The following is a 20,074-nucleotide window of genomic DNA, read 5'->3' as shown; positions in this document are numbered from 1 at the left end:
AATTGCTCGGTTCGTTTGCGAACAACGCGAATGATGCGAACAATGGCCTGGTAATTCGTGTGACGGCTCTTTAAGGCAGCTTTTGTTAAAGAAACGCTGTCACGGACAACGGAGGCCACCCTTTCTAACGAGGCTCTCTGTTCGTTTCGAATATCACGCGAGAAATGCGAAATCAACGAGCGTTTGTTTCGATTTATTTCCATAGAAACTTTTGACATAAAGACCCAGATATCCTTCGCGTCACAAGTCTCTACTACACTTCCGGTTTAACAGCCCAACTTTTAAAAACGTACAACGAATTTGGCAAAGATTCGTATAAACTTCGCGTCGTCGCTCTTTGTATATTTTACCGTAGATCGGATTATGGAGGTTTAAAGAGTTCTCAGAAAAAAGTTTTGAAGTGAAGCGAGAATTGCGATATACAGAAAATAAATGAGAGAAATGCGTAATACAGCTAGCCCAGAAAAGATACTAATACTATTTGTTCAGACTGATCGATTCTTTCAATTCCATTTGTTCTTAAAAATGGTATCTTGCTAAAGAAATGCCTAAGAGGGTGCTATTATCATAAATCTTCTCACAAAAGAATCAATTACGCGAATAGAAAGATTTGTTCGTTAATTCAAGGCGAACTCCTTGAATTTTCATGAAAGCGTGATAAGATCGTAACACGAGTACTTGACATTCAGATGGTATTTAGTTGTTCCATGAGCGATATTTTAATATATTGCCCTACTTCTGCAAATTTTGCGAAATGACGCTACGTAGATAAGTTGTACCTTTTGGATAACTTATGATATTACTTTTCGAAATATCTGTATCCAGTTAACCTTTACTTCGTTGTAGTAATGAGAGCAGTTACAACTTCGAACGAAGTTTCGCCAAATATCGCATCGTAAAATGTCAAAAGATTGCTGAAAACAATTGCCCTCTGCGATCTCGTGTTTGAATAAAAAATCACGCAGACGCGTCAACTATTAAAAATCTTAAATACCAACGTCAGCTCCTTGGAAGCAATACACGTAAGTGCAATTAAATGTACGATACAGCACCGATGATAAACCGTGAATAAGTTAGTTATCCATCGTTCGGGAAAACAAGAAGCGATGTAAATTAAGTAATAGAGAAATATAAGTAGTTATCGATAACAATTTCCCGTGCCATCGGATAATTCCAAACAAATTCCGAATAATGTAAAGTGCAGTAAAATTGTGACAATCGACGTTCTATCATATTGTAAGTAACTGGTGAGTAACTAGTGCGAGGGAAGCACGGGAGAGTGGCATAGTGGAACCGAGCCCCAATTTCCGAAGGAGACTCTGAGAAGTAGCGCAGGTTGGCGGGTGCAGGGACGCGGTCACCTCGGGACGTTCACCCCGTGCAGCCAGCGCACTCGATACATCTACCCCTGTCTGCGTGTGCGGGGGCGTATGTATACATGTTGAACTCGGGTGGCGTCCCGCTATCTACGACCCACGGCTTGCAGTCTGCCGTGCACGACCGCGGCTGTACGAGCTCTCCACCCCACGCTCTGTTCTTTCCACCCTTCTTCATTTAGTTATTTTACGCGTCGTGTAATATTAAGATATACATGTGTATGCATATACAGGCTCGTTTTTGAAACATCGTCTTCTTCAAATAAAACATTCATCGTATTTAGTACGTGTCACTAGTTGTAGTTGGAAATAAATAAGAAGCACGATATATTATTTGTGGAAGTTATACACACGTGTAATAAATCACTCTGAACTATTATCTCGGATGGCACGCACGAAAATTTCACATGCATCTTACAAATGGTTCCACGGGCCATAAATTCATAAAGCACTTTCGTAGAACGTGCAAAGTAGAGTTAGAAAGTCGCAGTCTAACAAACTGGTTCCGTGGCACGGAACCATCAATGAAAATTCTAATTTCTTAAATATAAACAGCTAAATACATGCCTTTGTTTCTTGCGACGCAGCAAGAGAGTAGAAATATTATTTCTTTAATTATTTTCACAATAACTAGATAAATTTATTTCCTTTACGGTCGATGCATTTTACTGTTAATCTCAATCTACGTGATTAAAATTTATTCGTATCGCTCGTGCTTGCCCTCTTCTATGTTGCGATTATATATTTTTAAAATTAAAATATCGTGATTTTATACATCTATCGCTCGAGAAACGATCAAAGGCATGTCAATTAATTTTAATTAATCGGTTAAAACTTGAACACCTTATACATATATCTCTATGCAATCCTGTTGCCAGAACACCCATCGCATAATCATTCGCATCTCCATTTCTCTCGGCTTGTCCGCGTTTAGCCAAATGCACGACCTAATTATCGGTGCATCGATCGTAATGATTAATCTGACTCGTCCTTTTGCTTCTTTTCCTTTCCCTCTTCTCTCCTTCTCGTCGTTTTTGTTCCCCTTTAGCTCCGGAAACGAGCGGAGTTGGGCTCGAAAGAATATTTCTCGAAATGGGAAACATCGTTTGACAGACGAAACAAGGAAGTTCCTCTACTTGTAACAGTTGCTCGAAACAGCCGGTGAATCTTCTATAGTCGAGCAAGATTAATGAAAAATCACAGACAGAAGAAAGACGGGATGATCAAAGATCAAAACCTTTTTTCCTTTCTAATCGTAAATAATCGGAGACTGGATTATCATGGAATATCTTTACATGCTTTGCTTGAAAAATTATATTAGCGGCGAGTAGATTCGAAAACTATGAAAAAATAATAGCCAACTAAAATGTATTCAAATACGAATAGGCAAGATGCCTATGCGTTCGAGCGTTCGTGACAGAATTTTACACCGGGAAAATTACACCGGACGAATTTCCGATTTTTGTGATTTACACGATGGTCATCTAAGGCAAAGTTTAAGAATATCCACAGAAGCACGCGTGATTACCCAAAGGAGGACCGCCCTTCTCTATAGAACTATAAAAACGGCCTTGATTATCGATCAAATCGATTTCCGGGGAAATTTTATCCACTGCATTTTATCAAATCAATTTGTAACTCCGAAAGTGTCGTCACGATGGAGGAACGTTTCCGAAGAACATTTGCAGCTAGCCCTAATGCTTCGATTTCGGCGGATTTTTATTAAAACATTACTCATTTTTGGAATTTCGTTACTCGTTATTGTTAAATCAACAAGTTACGGAGAGAAAAATTTATTACCTTCCTTTATCTTTTCTTTTTCCTTCGTAGGGTGGAAGGTATTATAACGCGTTAAAAGAACGTCCTACTGCGATCCTCTACTATGAACGTTCTAATTTTTTACCTCCTACTACAGCTCCTTTTTTCCGCCTAAATCGGAAAAGTCCATCGTTACCCATTATCAGCGCCGCTAGATCAATTATAGATAGAAATCTCACAGTGGAATGTTTGGATTCTCGATTAGGAAGACGCTATTTAAATACAATCCAGGGTTTACGGATAATCTCGTAGATATCCGACATTTCTATTTGAACTTCCTACCAGTAAGACCGGAAGATAAGCGATAATGGTCCATAAAAGTGACTTTAATTAATAAACAACAGTTTTGCTTTCAATTAGTTTTGCCGTTTCTCGCAAATTCCTTTCCGACCAAACTAAATCAAGATTTAGTTTACAATACGCTTCAGTGAATGAAAATATCTGTAAAATTTTGTTTACGCGAATTTGATAAATATAAATAGAACATCTTTTGTTAGAAAATAATGCAAGTTAATAGGAAAATTAAGATATCTATAAATAAATAGTAGTATTTGGCAATGGTGTGTAAATGAAACGTAGATCGTAAGATGCTAGTACGGAGCCATAACAAAATATAATTATAAATAAACTACGAATAAAAACTAAAACTAGGAAAAATTGAGCAAACATACCTAACCTAATTTGTCTTTCTTGAATTCTTCACTTCCTTGGCATTTGACACGAATCTTACATCGTACGTCGTGGTTCAATCGATTATAATTGATTTTAACGAAGATAAATCGTACGTAGGTGATCGCGATTGTCTCACGTTCGTGCAGCTACTTAATTGGGTTGACTCGTTGTTTGATTTTTTGAGGCGTGGACGATTAAGCTATCGAAATAGGATAATACTTGTACTCGAGCATTGCCCTGAATCGAACAAAAGAGAAGGTCATGATCTGGACAAGTGCTACTTCGATAAAACTGGGCTTGAAGCACCACGTATCGATAAGTATACACAAATTTGAAGAGATTCGACGCTCTTCAATATTTATCTATCTATCGATCGATTTTTAACACGAGCGAATCCAAATTTCATTATCTACGATACTATATGTTAACAAATAATTTTCATACAGTATCTGTCTCCACAGAAATATGTATCGTACAAATCCACGTATTTTTTGTAGAATTGCGTGTTAAATCACGTAATATTCGGCGAAAGGAAGTCGTTGAAATTCCCGATAAAAATTCCCGTCTATTAAAATATTATATACCTAGTTATTTAAACCGAATATTACTAAAAAATCCAAAGACAAATACCATGTAACGAGTTTAAAATAAAGATATAAAATTGATATGACTAAACACCAGAATTACCGATTATTTTATTAATTGTAGAGGCAGAACGTGCAAAGACCAAAGAAAAGGATAGCGTGAGAAGCGATTTTACGAGTTATCCGTCTCGATGGACGGCGTGATCGTTCAGCCTCGAAAACGGCGCGTCCACATTTTCCACAGCTCCGGCTGAATATACGTATGTAGGTATGCAGGTACACAGGCACACTAACGTTCGCTTTGAAATGGAAATTGGCAGCGGTCTCGGGATTCTAGACTAACGACACGGTAAATCGAATTACCTGCGCACAGAATCGATCATCGGAACACGGCGCGGCTGATTTCGCCGTTCGGGACCGCTTAGCCGTGCATTGGCATTCCTGATGCGTCAATGTATGTGTGTTCAGAGTTCAGAGGGTCTTTTGAAGCGAACAGCCACATTAATTGAACCGCTGGTCATAAATTAACGAAAACGTTGCAAAGTTCTTTTTTCCAAAAATGTTCCAATATGTTGCTTTAATTTGCTATTTCCGAGTTGATCGAAAACACATCTCAAATTTCATGTAAATCCGAAAGAATCTTCGTGTCTGTTCTATTTATCGTTCGGCTCTATCGATTCGTGTTTACAGATTTCTCGAAATATCGGTCGAACATCCCCAATATTTCAATTTCTTGCCTCCATCGGCATTTTGGTTCTATGAAACGAAATTTCTGAACCACAATCAGTGTCCTTGGATTGGGATCTTTAGAGATATCCGCGATGAGAGTTCGTCTCCGGTTATGTGTTTGGCAAATACTGTAATGTTGAAGGACGAGAGATATTGAAATACTTTTGAGCCGCATACTCCAAGCAAGATAGCTTCGCAGTATTTTAATAAAACGATGCATGTGAATGACGTTAATCTGTTATAGCATATCGATTTTATTAGGCAGATGCTAAAGTTATGGGCGTCTCTGCGTGGGAAATCTTTATCGATATTATTGACATAATATCGACGAATCAATCGTTTTAATATTAAACAGCAAGATACACGTATTATCTGCGTGTTCAATGATTTTTTTACTTAAAGTAATCATAAATACTCGACAATTGTATCTTATTTTCCGTACCTTACAGTATTTTCCTTGCCAATGACCATTCCGACCAACCGCGGAAATTCGTCACTCAACGAGAACTTGCCCGTTTCACAGACGAGATCCACCGCGTTATTATGCACCGATTACCAGTCAAAGGCAACGGTTGACCGATATCGCTATTAACATAATCGTACGCGATTACACCCACCCGTCTCGTTTCCCATTTAACCTCTAATGTTAAGAGCCGCTTTCGAATCACGGTTACAACGTAATTATAACGAGCTTCCGCGGATTTGCATAGTTTTCTAAACCGCCAACCGACCTTTGAAATTGCGTTTCGCGCACCCTTTCGGCAATGCGAGCTTTTGAGACCAGTTACTAGAAGTTCTAGCTACCTTCTTTCGGGTGTTTGAAGAACGTTTCGAAAAACGACTGTTTGCCGACGATCGTGCTGAATTAAACGAGCTCACTTTTATTGCCACTCTTGACTTGAATGATGAAAACTTTGTACGTCTGTTTTTTTATGGGTAGACTGCGGATTTTTATGCAGCTAAAACTCGTAAAAATATTCAAATATTCAAATACACAGGAAATATGTCATATCGTGTAAGATATATGGCAAATTACGTAAAATACATACACACGATACGTACATATAAATGACGGAATATAAATCATATTATTATCTACATTTAATTATTATAATCTGCGTTACAGTAAGTAACAGTAGTTTTTTCAAGATTAGTAAATCGATATCGTTTGTCTAATTTAGAAGCAGAAATAGATTGTTCAACGTTGCAAGATGTAATTGGGGTTTCTTCTAGTCCTCGTATGGTTCTACCATACGGAATTTCTGAAATTTTCGATATCATATTGCAATCGAGAACTTTCTTCAGAATACGATTAAATTTCTTTCTTATCGGTTTGCTAAAAGAATCGTATATGTGCTTCATGGTTTCGGCAAATTCAATTTCTTACAGCAATCATCTTCGACATTTAGCAATGATATTCGAACAGCTGAATCGACGTCGTTTATGTAAGATATGGAAAACATATGTAATGTGAAAATTATGTATTTGCATAAAAATCCGCAAATTTATAGGATGTTTACGAAGCCTACTTGACAAGTTTAGTTGAGTGGCTCGGAAGAATTATCAGTAATACATATTTGTTTTCGTAAGTCGAACTTACTAACTCTTACCCTAATCTCTTATGTCACGCACACTGAAATCGACAAACATTTTTACTAAATAAACACCATCCGGACCACGGTCCCCGACAATAAATTACAGAGCAAAGATGCAGGAGAAACAGCGCGGACAATTTCCAGCACGAAAATCATCCCGCGGGGATGAAACTTCTTCCTGCCATGGAGCAATCATTTCACAAGGGAGAAAGAAAAAGCTCTTTACCACCACCCACGGCAGAAGCACCACCTCGAACACGAGTTCAATTTCGTTATAGTCTCTAAGTTTCTTTTAGGAGAGTAAACAAAGGGATCTAGAAGAATTCACTCATTTCGTGTAGACGATATTCTCGGAAGAAAATGGTACCCTCTGATCAAACGGTGCGGCTTCCTCTACTGGTACTTAATCGATACTTGTCGATCTCGCAATGTCATACAAGTTTTGAAACAATTATTTAACGATTAACTGCTCTGTTTTACTTTTTAATCGAACGTTAAACTCCTATGTAAAATGAGAAGAATTCTACATGAACAAGACTGGCAACAACGATGTTCTACTTTAGATCGTATAAATAAAATCGAGCAAACGGTGTATAAAGCTATCGATGGCTAACCAAGTTTGCGTCTACGATATATTTTCTCGAACGTTTTATCGAATTTAAAGAAAATATTTGTTTAGTCATTTACACTTGTAATTCTTGACATTGGTATCCTAATATCCACATCGTAGATCAGTTTTCACTGGATTTTCAAAATTTAACGTTGCGAATGTCGCGTTCGATCGAAGAAGGGGATAAGGGAAAAAATTGAATAAAGTTTAAAAGTACTTTCGTCTGATAAAAGCTGGAATGAAAATTCTTGGATTAAATCTATGTTCGAGAAGTTAGAAGCGACGTATCGCCTTGAACTCGAACGTCAAGTAAAATCGATGACTGAACTCATTTTGCATTTTACAGCGGGAAGAAAGAACCATATTATTCTATATTGCCCAAGTAAATAACTATGTTTAAAGTTGCATGTTAAATGTTGCACCGAAGCTGTTGGTGTGTACTTATATAATGGATAAGGAAATCTGTCATATATTTGTCCGACTAAACGTTTAAATTATTAAATAAGCGCTTAGAAGGATGGTTGCCTAGAAAATTGGGTTCAGTAAATTCAATCGATAGTATATATCTCAATGGATTTCCATTTTTGAATCTTATTTAGTGGATGGTGAATTTATAATTAGATTACAATTATTTGTAGAATAAAGAATGATCGAAAATTGTGAATAATTTCGACATCGCAAAACGACGACAAAAGATGAGTTTACTAGATAAAATCCAGAAATTGTAGTGCAAATAGTTTACACGGTGAACAAGTCGGGTACTCGGTAGGAAACACTTGAATTCCTCGGAGAAAACAAACTGGCGAGGCATGTTGGCCGCGCGAGTGCGTGCTAATGACGTCGTTAGTCGTGCGACAATGCGACACGCTGACAATTGGCTGCTCTGGAGGCTCACGGTCGAATACCGTCTCTATCGCAATTATCGCGACCTTTGCGATTCGAGACCAGATGAACCGATCGTTGTCCCTCGAACGGAACTCTTTTCTGCCATTTAATCGCTGAAAAGCTACTGAACGAAAAACGAATTATTTGATTCGGAAGCAACTAGAATCGCTAAGGAATATAGAAATTTCTTGCTCATACGAAAGTAAAACTATTAATTCCACCTGACGATGGAAAAATACGATCGATCGAACGATGCGAAAGCACGACCGATTCTCTGTCACGTTTTAATCGTTACGATCGAAAAAGCATGGATATCTCCTGCATAATATTTGTTGGAGGATATTTTCTATTGATAAAAGGTATAATACTCAAACACGAGGAAGCGGAGGTAAAGATGACGATAAAACAAACATCTGATGAGGAAGGAATTATCGGTAGCAAATACTTCGATTCGGAATAAGATATAGTCCGCTAAAACGGGAAACGACGATGGTCTTATTAGGTTTCAATAACCTTAAACGCTGCCAGCGACAGCATTACGGCCCTAACGTGGATAATAAAGTGGACAGAAGGCAGTAACGGTCCCCGCTCGGTGAAAACAAACGATCGATGCGCAGGATCCCTCGGTGGATCTTGGTAAATCTCGCTGGAACATTTTATCCGCGCGCGTTCCTACTTCGCATTTGCGACACATACCTTCGAAGACGCGCAGAATCGTAGAGACGACCCCTTTACATCTATGCTCGCCCTTCGATCCGGTTTAAACAACCGTAATTAGATGGACGTTACATAGGATACACGCACGTAACAATCTCTAATTAATCGGACGATCTACCCTCGACGAAATTATATTTACTGCTCGTTATCCCTTCCTTCGAATCGGCATTAACTGACCCGTTTAATTAATCGTCGTTAAATCGATGGAGCACAAGTCTACAGAGGAATTAAGCCTTTCTTGGACATAAATTTGGCAATGATCGTGATCCAGCGAGCAAGAAATTGAAAAAATTTGGCTTTCTGCCGCGTTCATACACAAACAGCTCGACAGAGTCCCTATGTTATATTTCCACTATAACGATTTGAATGCAAAATGGTTGAAACGTTTTGAACGCAAATCGAACAAAACGTTGCATTAAATTATTGAATCGTTAAAAGTATATTTTACGCAAAAGTGCGATAAATAGATCGCTGAATCCATCGTCTCCGCGAGCGCAAGCCTGCGAGAGATTAAACTTTCTTTCGAAAATAAACCCGGTGGGGATCAGGATGAAGCGCACGGGAAATTGAAAAGAATTCACGAGCTTTTCTTCGAGCTATGGAAGAGGTAAGTTTCGCCCGATTCCATTATAGAATAATTTATTCGCAGTTACTCGAGATGAAGCTGTCGGCTCTTGTGTGAAATCAGAATCGCGATACGCTCGGTGCATCGAGCGTGAACATGGCCCGCTCGTGAGGATCACGGAGGGATCGATTCCGTACTGGCAAGGGAACCCCGCCGGGCACGCTTCCACCCCCGTGACCCCCACGAGCTCGTTCCAGAGAGTGGAGACCCCTGCAACGACAAATCGACGCCGAACGAATCGCACCTTGCCTCTCCTTTAATCGCCTTCGATCCAATTTTTACGTTTTCTCTCCCACTCGATTTCTCTTCGCTCGATCACGCATGATCAATACTCGAGATCGGTAGCAGAGTTTCTCGTTGTCCGTATTAGATTCGTGTGTACGCAATCGTACAAAGAATCGTAAATGTCGTTGATGGTGATTTGTAAGTACCGAATAATGTTTATGGAGAAAATTTTGTGTTATAATAGATAAGAAGTTGCGATTGGTCGATTTTTCGAAATTCGAGTGATGGCGTCAAGCGGATTAGGAGGAATATTGGTATAGAATCTTTTGCTATCGGAGATCCTAATGGATTAGACGAATAATTTCGAGCTTTTATATTAACGTGGAACCTTAATTATTCGAACCAATCGCGATATACGCTATTCGGATAATCGAATAAATTTACATGTTTTATGAATATTAACAGATTTCGGGTAGGTATGTAAGAACTTTTCTCAGTTTCTATTCTTTTATTTTTATGTTTCTCGTGCGTGACCATCGAATTCTCTATTAATCGATGTTTCGATAATCGATCGCTTCCTCAATCGGTGTTCTAATAACTGAGATTCTTCTGTATATTTCGGATTTCTCAATATTAATAATCCTATGTATAGAACAGATTTTAAACGCCCTTGGAAAGCCAGCGATTTCATTAGTCCAATATAATTAAGCTCTCACAACTCAAGATCTATACCAAGCAGCTCTTCCCCATAAAATATTTCTTCGCATTCGCGAATCATACTACTTAAACTTTAAATTCTCGATCTAATAATTTTAAAATCTTCTCCTTAAATATAAAGCAACAGAACGACATTGCAATGTAAATGAATATTGTAACATTTTGGTACTCACGGACAAAGATGTTGCTCATCAGAGTAGCAGGCAGACAGAAGACTATGACGAGGACATCAGCGACCGCGAGATTGACGATGAAGAAATTCGTTACAGTCCGCATCCGCGGTGACCGATACACTACGGCTATGACGAAACTGTTCCCGATCAGACCGACGACAAAGACCAGAACGTAAGCGACACAGTAAACCGCCGACATGGCCATGCTGTGCCTGTACAGTCGATCGGGAATTTGTTCAGCGGTCGAGAGGTTCACCGTCTTGCTGGCGTTCAAAAGTCCACCCTGCTCCTCTATCGATGTCCTCGGATTGGTCGTGATAGCCTCCGCGATCAAGTTATTGAGATAATCGCCAAGATCGTTCCTCATCTGCAAGAGGGTACCCGTGGTCTGTGGAATGGCCGAAACGGTGGTAGGCGGGACGTTTCCATTGTTACTTCTACGACGCGTATCAACGTCAAACTCCTCGGAGTCCGGCAGACGTAGCGATGCCATCTCCAAAAGAGGAGACGGTGGTTGCAGCATGGGTAACTTGATCGTGAACCGTTGAGTCGACGTTGTTTCGACCATCGGCCGAGTTTCGTTCTCTCGATACCGTGCTCGTTATATTTCTCTTGATATTCTGCACCGTCGACGTCGCGTCGCGGTGTCGACGACCTCGGCTCGCCCGAGTTCCGCCTTCACCCTCGATTACGTACACTCCGTTCACCTGATCGATCCGTGTATCTGGATCTGCGCTTCCCTTTCCCCTGTATCGTCCTCTTTCAATCGATTTTTACGATACCGTGGTTGGTATTTCCTTACGTTCGACTTATCCGTTCGAAGAATATCGATGCTATGCGACACTCGATCATCGAGACGTCGTTGGATAGGAGACTCGCAGACTGTTCCAAGAGATTCACTGGAACCGGACGGATGTCATAACCGAAGAAAACGCGCGGAGACGATGAATCGCGGGTATTTAAAAATATTTTGGTGGAAGAAGTAAGAGACGGTCAACTAGCACGTGTACGAGAGCCTATCGAGCTTCGTTGCATCCCCTCGCGGAAAGACTGTGCGATATCGAACGCGGCGGGAGATGTTTGTTTCTTAACTTGTTCAATGAAAACTTTGTTCTGGTAGTTGATCGATAGCCTCTGATTAGGAACGAAAGGTGAGATAAGAGAAAGATGGATGGAGGGAGAAGTTTTTACGGAGGAGATAAAGATGGAATATCAAATGAAACGGGACACGAGATATTCGAACGTGTGTAGCGTGATCCACGGAAAGGTGTCCCGGCCGAATGCTGAGCGACTAATGAGCTTGCTTTAGAAGACGACTGTGAACTGCCGCGAGATGCACCCGTAGCGGCGAGCTGTCTAGCGACGCGCCGTCACTGCGCAAGCGTTACCATCCACCGGCACATGCACCCGCATGCGAGCTACGCCACGATCATCGTAGTGGCGTACAGCTCGAGACCAGGAAGTAGCAAGATTCGAAGGCAATTCTACGCAAAGAGCGAAGATAAGAAACAGAATTAAAGGATCTCATCTATGAATGGATCTATCGTGATCAGAAATGGACAAGTTCTATAGGCTCGATAGTATGACGATTTAAAAATGATAATTAAAAAAGATGTACGAAAGTAAGAAATAAATATAAAAATCAAAGAGCCAAACCGATCCTCTAATTGCTTCGAGCAATTTATAATTTTATAGAACTATGAAATACAAAGGATTTTTTGGTTCAGTTACAACGATAATAGGATTACTGATAAATAAAATATTTGAAAATCTGTTTTAGAATACGATGTGCCATGCTCTAATACAACATGTTTTATTTCACACGCGCTTTCATATATTCTACCCCTACACGCGTTCCTTCAACTTCGGAGAAATCGCAGCCATTTAGCCACGCTGACGCCACGATGTATACTCTGTAAAACTTTGCCTTACAAACACGACAGTCGTACGAGAGTCGAAAGTTCCTTCACTTCCTCCACACACTTTCCATTACGACTTTTCATTTCTATGTTCGCGATATTGGTTACGACCGTGTTATTTAAACTACCAGCCTTCAACGAATTTATCCAATAAGTATTGCCTTCTCCTCCTTTTTATCGGTATGCAGTGGCAATGATACTTCGCGTCACCCTAATAACGAAAAACATCTATAGGGAGAGCGAAGAAAACAAATAAACTGGATTAGAAATGACCAAACCTTTTGCGATTGTCAAACGTTTTCCTCGTGAGCGCCTACGATGAACTTGTATAACTCAGTTTCGAAGAAGCAACTTCTTCAGAGTTTCCGACACGACGATAAAAGATTTCGTTCAGACGAAGACTTGGTTCTAATAATAGACACACTGTTGTTCGAAATACTTTCAGCACTGATAATGGAACATAAATTTCGTTTTTCTAGTAGGAGAAAGTAATCAAACAACGAACATTTCTACGAAATTATGTAATTCCTGAGACTCAAACTGTAGCGGAGATTTATAAAAAAAATTTCACGCATTTTCATAGAAATATTGGTAGGAATAATAGCATTAGAAATTTCTTCTCGATATTTAATTTGGATCCATGGAGTTTGCCATCGTTTATGCTATTCGTGCTTCAAAACATATTTCTCTCTGTTAAAATCGATTTCCTGCAAGAAGAGAATACAAAGGAAGAATGGCGTGTCCATTTAACGTCTCAACGCTCAAAGCATAATTTTCCGCGTCTAACCGTTCGAAATCTTCTAGCCACAAAGAGAGTTATAATGAACTTCACGCTGTTGCAAATCCCTGAAAATCGTCGTAAGATTTTCCTTATCGTTAACATTGTCACTAAAAACCAATAATTCTTCTCGCTTAATTTTTCCGCGATTAACTTTCATTATGAGATATTCGCTATTCTTGTAAAAAAAAAAGGAACTATCGTCGTCAAACCATTCGATATCGCGAACAATGCTTTCTCTTCGTTAAAAATTACGATAGCGTATCATCAAAAGCATATCATCTTTTTCTAACTCCTATAACTCATTTTGGACATATTTATTTCCAACTACCATCCAACTACCTTTTCATAGTTTCGTAAAATTTTGTTCGTCGTGTTATGTTAAAATACAGTAAATCCTATGCCAAAGATCTCGCCTAAATTCCAATAACCTTGTTTCGCGTAAATTTGAATGACTAATCTCGCTATTTTCTTCTATTCTTTGTCAGTGTCTCGAGCATAGTGTAACCTAAACCTATTGTCAAAGATAATGATTAGATGTAGAGAGAGTATGGAAGAAGTATTGTCTTTTCCATTTGTTCATGATAGATTTATTCCTTTGTCGAAGGACTCGAAGGTCCTGCTCTGCGTGAATTGCAATGCGATTCTCTGATTTGAATTCAAGCAAGTATTGTACGTGTGCAACATGGCGACCGCTTAAAATCGAAACGACGCGACGTTCAAACATTGAATTACCAAACTTTTAAATATAAAACTTCCTACTCACTGTATGAAATAACTGGAGAATATAAGCACCTCGTAAGTCTGCAGAAAGATCTTTTAGATTTTGATAATATTGATTAAAACACTGAAAAAACTGCACAAAAATCAAACACGAAACCACACGTTACACGCACCACACTTCGAGTCGTTAAAACTACTGTGCGCGCGCATTACGCTTCAAATTGCTCAACTGCGATAGGTGCGCATTATCGACCGGAGTATCGATCGCAGAGACGTACCGCATCGATTCCTAAAATCATAAAAAAAAGCAGTACCGCGAAAATAGTGTCGTGTCGTAAACATGGCTTCTTTTCTGTTGATTTTACTGCTCCGAACAATCGAATTGTCTGTCTTTTAAACAGCTACATATTACTTATCTGAAACAATTTGCTGATTTAATGCAGAAAATATTGGTTAGTTTACAGCGGTTTACGGTGGATTCGTGTTTTCAAGACTAGTTTTGACAAATGAAATATCTAAAAACCGTAACGTATGCTTTCATAAGAACCCATATATTTGTCCCAATCTGTGTATAAGAACACGCATTCGCCGTAATCGTAGTTTAATTGTGGAACCGTGTTAGTGAATCGGTGGTTTAAAAAAAGTACTTGTTAAAATTTGTACGCGCATAATCAGGTTAACCAACAAGTCGAACGATGCGTAGCGTATATATTCGCTCGAATAATTGATCATCGAGCAAATTGCGTGCGCAGGAAGAATCCCCAACATTGGAGGATGTCAATAACAGCCAAAATACAGAGCAACGGTCGATCACAACAGAACATTTTAAAGGGCACAAATTATATCGACGTTTATTTACATGTATCTGTGGCGTAACTGGTGAGTTTGAAAATGTAATTTTCTTAGTTGTCCATACTTGAGCTGGTCAGAAATCACATCGATTAGTACCGAATCCCATCTAAAAATTGAAAAGTACAGAAAAGTGATGCGTTTAGATTAAGCTTTATTATTATGTATCTCATTTTCTTCCTATAAATAAACCTATGGAAGTACGTAATTTGTTTCTTCCAATATGAACGTTAATCACGTACCTACGTAATGAAGTTCTAAAAATGTACTTTTCATAATTGTATCACTTTTCTAGCTATAAAAATCTACAAAAGTTTGGATTATAAAATTTCTTCTCTTCTTTCTTGTAAAACTGATTTTCCGAAAAATAATTTGATAAATTAGGTACATGGCATAATATGTAGTTAAAAATTTCAAAAACAGAATACTTTTTTCTTAAAAGCGTAGAAAATTTCTCCAAACATTCACTATATTCGAGACCAACATGATCGCTTCTTAAGAACAGTTTAAAAACGAGGCTTTATAAAATATATGTATTTATGTATTCGCCGTTGGCCTTCTGACACTCCCAAAAGATGAAACGTTGCCGAAGAAGTGGCGAGTGATGTCGCATTCCGATTCTTAAACATCTTCGACTTTTGTCGAACTTCCGGCGAGTTCGTAATTCGTTTTGTAGGGTTCGTTGCGGAGAGCTAACTCATTTTATTTCAGTCGCAAGCTCTCAAAGATCTCACTACAGTTTGACTGCCGATGTCCGTGAAATATTTCGACTTCCTGTCATTTTTCCGTGAAGCTACGTTATTTCCGGCTGAAACGCTATCTTATTCTTAGTTTCATTCTTCTTCGTGTTTCATTCCCAACTAATTATTATTTATAACGAAATTATACTCAGATTTAAAGATTTATAATTGTTACGACCGTTCGCGGAGAGACGCGGTCGCTAGGAAAACGCGTCAGCGAAAGGCGTAAATTCTCGCTACGATTATGTTAATCGACGCCGCGAAATAGTCGTTTCCCTATTTCGGTTAAGATAACAGAGGTGATTTAATGAATGTAACACTGTATTAACAGGTTAACATAAAATAATATATTTTACAATAATATGATGAATATATTACAGAAAGTTGACTCGACTTTACGATATCTCTAGATAAATTCGTTAGACTATTTGATTTTGCTCGTCAGACCTCTCGATGTGTAACGTTTGACTCGTCAGAAGGAACTGATTGCCTTTCGATCATTTCTTTGTCTCGTTTGGAAGACGACCCCCACTATGCTCGGGTCACGCCACCGCTCGCGCCTATGATCACGTATGCCCCTTCTTGTGTGGAGAACGTAACGAACAAAATTCAACGTTTCTAGAGCTCGCTGCTTGGCGACAACTATGCGTTCGTCGATACATTGTATATGATCCGACGGGCAGATAAGACGATCTGCCTGCGACACTGTAGGACCGTGAGCGATGGTTAGAAAATATAGCCTGTGGTAAGCCTCGTGGCGTAACAATAATAGTATTCGCTATAAGTATTGCGATATATACTGAACCATACAATATCGAAAAATAAACAGATATAGGCAAATTTTATAATCGCTACTCAGTCTTTTTTATATATTTTTTATATACATTGAAATCTACTATCAGTGTACGTAAATTTTAGTTAAAATCATTGCATGGAAAACGGTAATTACTGCTAGATATCTAGATAAATAGGCGAAGCTCAGTGGAAGATTAAACAACTTGTTCCATTCTAATTTCATGCTTAACCGAACCAAGATCGACACGAAGGCGTAAAGGGGAAGTTGAAGATCAACGAACGTCCCATTTATCTTAAATTACAATCGGTTACGCACTCGTTTTATACGCTTTCTTACAAATATGTCGGCGATCGATTGATTTTTATGGTCATAATTGTTCATATTCGTTGTCTTCTTCGTTATCTGTTATTTGTAACAATTATTTATTACGACAAATTTAGTTGCATTAGTCATTTTACAGTGTTTCAATCTTTAAAAAATTTCAATTTTTCAAACTCTTCGAGCTCACCAATTCTATCAAAAATCTAGTTAGGTTTCACACGTGTATGACAAATCCTCCTTCGCAGGATTGAATAAAAAGGAATCATCGTTTTCCAACCCAAGAAATCCCTTCAACGTGGAACGCAAACGTGTAAAATCGAAAGTAAAACAAGCTCGGAGTAGCTCCAAAAAACTTTCACAAACAGAGTTAAGTCAGGGTTTCGGTGTTTCTCAACGCAACGTAGACAACTGTCCGATTTGCATAACACGCTCGCTCTAGCAAAAGTTGTCGCCGTGATCGTAAATCAGAAATTACTTATTATCCGGCCATTTCGAGCGCGGAGACGGTATCTCGTGTGTGCTCGACCGGAATGTCTCCAAGTTCCCGAACCATCGTTGACGACCAATAAAAATCCTGAACGAGCGTTCGCGACGAAACACTCGAATCGAACTTGGCAACGCGCGCGGTTAATCGATCGACGCAAGATCGTCCCATCTCGGGCATCCTCCTCTTTCTTTTTTCTTAATAAAAAGCACGGTAAGAACGATAGAGGAAGTTCCTCGGTAGGGAATTGAACTGCGTTTCACGATTGCTGAAAAACATGGGATCGATTGGAAGACACGTGTACGCGGCGCGTTCGGCCGACTGAAAGTAAAAGGCCGCAATGCGGGGAGATTATTGTACCTTTCAACGAATTCGACGGGTTGAAATAGCAAACGAACTATTTTTAGTATCTCAGTCATGGCTAAATATACTTTCCTAAATTCCGCTATGGCGTACTTTTAAAATTTCTATTTAAATATTATAATATTATAAATAGCGTACTAAATTTAAATCAAAATGAAAGAATTTTTGTCACTGGTTGATACGATGCATCGATGCGATTATCAAATTGCAAAAATAACGCAGCTGACATAGCTATTCGAGAGAATATGAAAAATTCCTCTCAGTTCGCTAGAATCGATTGAAAATCAATTTCGCCGACAAACCAGTCAGCTTCATAGATTTCCGAAAATTCCAGACTCAAGGGGGGGAGGGAGTGATTAGGGGAAAATAGCTAAACGACGTGGAGCACGTTGGGAAAGAAGAGGTGTAAGGTGGAGAGTGATGATGCAAGGTCGAGAGCGATGATGCTAGAGCGCGAGAGAGAAAGGGAGGCGGTCAGGGTGTGAGAAACTAATCGAGATTCTAATTGAGTTGCCACGTTAATCGCATCTTCGTCGATAATTCCATACCGGATAGAATATGTCCACAATTTGCTATCTCATATCCGTTAATTAAACTGAAAACTTCCGAACGAGAGGCGATGCGAATATTCTAATCGCTTTTAGGCGATCAAGGAAAAGATTGCCAGTCGAGAACCGCGGATAAAGCGAAGGATTAAAAGAGAAAAAAGGTGGAAGATAAATAGAAAAGGTCTTTTCTCTTTACTGGTGACGATGTAGAAGCGATAACGAGGAAAAGAGATGTTTACTCATTGTCTAAACGAATTTCAGTGTTCTCGATAAATGTACGATAAAATCTTCCCTGAAGGAAATAACGCGTTGATAATTCCCGGTGTAATTTCTTTCCGATCATCGTAATAAAAATCGTCGACTCTGTTGAAATCACGGCACGAATACGAGGCATTTAACGTAGCCCCATGAAATTCAAATGGGAAGCATCGATTCAAAGGGTCGGCTAATTAATATTCAAAGGTACGACCTACTCCTCCTCCATCTGACGTATCTCGATCGATTTCGTTGAAATAATTAACGACTCTCGAGGATCATCTCCGCCTTCCACCTTTTACATTTCCATGTTTCGTTCTGTTCCAACGCGCCTGTAAAACGAAATGTTAGGACGAACAGGAAAACAAGGAGTAATTACATAGAACAGATCATACTCGAAATATAAAGGAAAGTATTTTTTAATATTCCGATAAGTTACACTGACGCTTAAACATTTCTTCGTACAACCGCAACCGACGATTCGAATCTTTATCTTCTCGTATTTCTGTCAATTTGCTTTCCCTGATACTTAAATAAACGCGTTAATTTCATTCCTGATTGATTTTACAATTTTGCTATATCGTGGAGCTACCATAACGCTGATCTCTCGTTCTTTAATAATAGGCAGATATTCTCAGGACACGTGCAAAATCTTGCTTGGTCATACGATCTTCTTCCATCGTTCATGCCTCAGTCTCAAACACTCGGTCTATCTACGTATTTCTACCATTTGTAGTTGGCTAAAATTCAAATTTCCATACTACGTATCTAAAATGTAAATATACGATTCGTAGTATGATTTATAGCACTTGTTTTGGTGTCTACTATTGAATTACCTTATATTAAGAGTATTAAAGTTAACAAAACGTTTGTCATCCGCCATCATAGTAACAGGAACGTAGTAACAGTAACTATAATAACGTTTCAAAAGAACGACAGTTCCGAACGCTCGAAGCTTCCACCGTTGTCTTACGTGTCACAGAAAAATTCAACGAAATTCTATTGTCCGTGAACCCTCATTCGACGTTCTCAGACTACCCTGTCGTTCGACGTTTCAAGGTAACGACAGCCGGCGTAAGAAACACAAGAACTTCGATCTCGGGATCATAAATCTCCGAGTATCACGCGGCTGCACCGGCTCTCGAGTTTTCTTGCAGCTTAAACGAACTCCAGGGAGTGGGATGCTTGTTTCTCGTCGATCGAGCCGCGATCACGAATATTTTTCAGTCGATAAGACGGACAATATTTCCCGTGTGATCGTGTACGGAGAATCTTGACGACTCACAGTGATCTGAAAAACGGTGTTTCTTGGCCAAAATTAAAAACAACTTTGTATCGACGTTTTCCTACAGAAAACAGAAAGTAGAAAGTGAAAATTTTCATCAAGATCGCTTAACGTTGCTACGAGCTACAAACAGTAAAAATGTTGAAAATCGCAGTTTTCCACTACATTTGGTCTGTAATTGTAATAAATCTACCTCTTTCGATGCGCGTCGTTTGTTCCTACACCAACCGATTTCCAGGCACATAACTCTCGTAAATGTTCAAAACGCTTTGTTTAAATTTTCATTA

General features: G+C 39.1%; 1 protein-coding gene across 1 annotated transcript in view; it reads right to left on the bottom strand.

Moving 5' to 3' along the window:
- Nucleotides 1–12,077, bottom strand: part of LOC117240179 (neuropeptide SIFamide receptor-like) — a 55,240-nt gene extending 43,163 nt beyond the window's left edge. The window contains exon 1 of the mRNA XM_033506081.1: nt 10,727–12,077. Coding sequence (XP_033361972.1) covers nt 10,727–11,294 — 568 coding nt within the window. The 5' untranslated portion in view covers nt 11,295–12,077. The remainder of the gene's footprint in view (nt 1–10,726) is intronic.
- Between the last annotated feature and the right edge of the window lie 7,997 nt (nt 12,078–20,074).

The sequence above is a fragment of the Bombus vosnesenskii genome, unplaced genomic scaffold (assembly GCF_011952255.1).
Source record: "Bombus vosnesenskii isolate JDL3184/JDL3185 unplaced genomic scaffold, Bvos_JDL3184-5_v1.1 scf7180000014579, whole genome shotgun sequence".
Classification (NCBI taxonomy): domain Eukaryota; kingdom Metazoa; phylum Arthropoda; class Insecta; order Hymenoptera; family Apidae; genus Bombus; species Bombus vosnesenskii.
The sequence above is the reverse complement of the archived record's forward strand: the minus strand, read 5'-3'. Positions and strand labels throughout refer to the sequence as shown.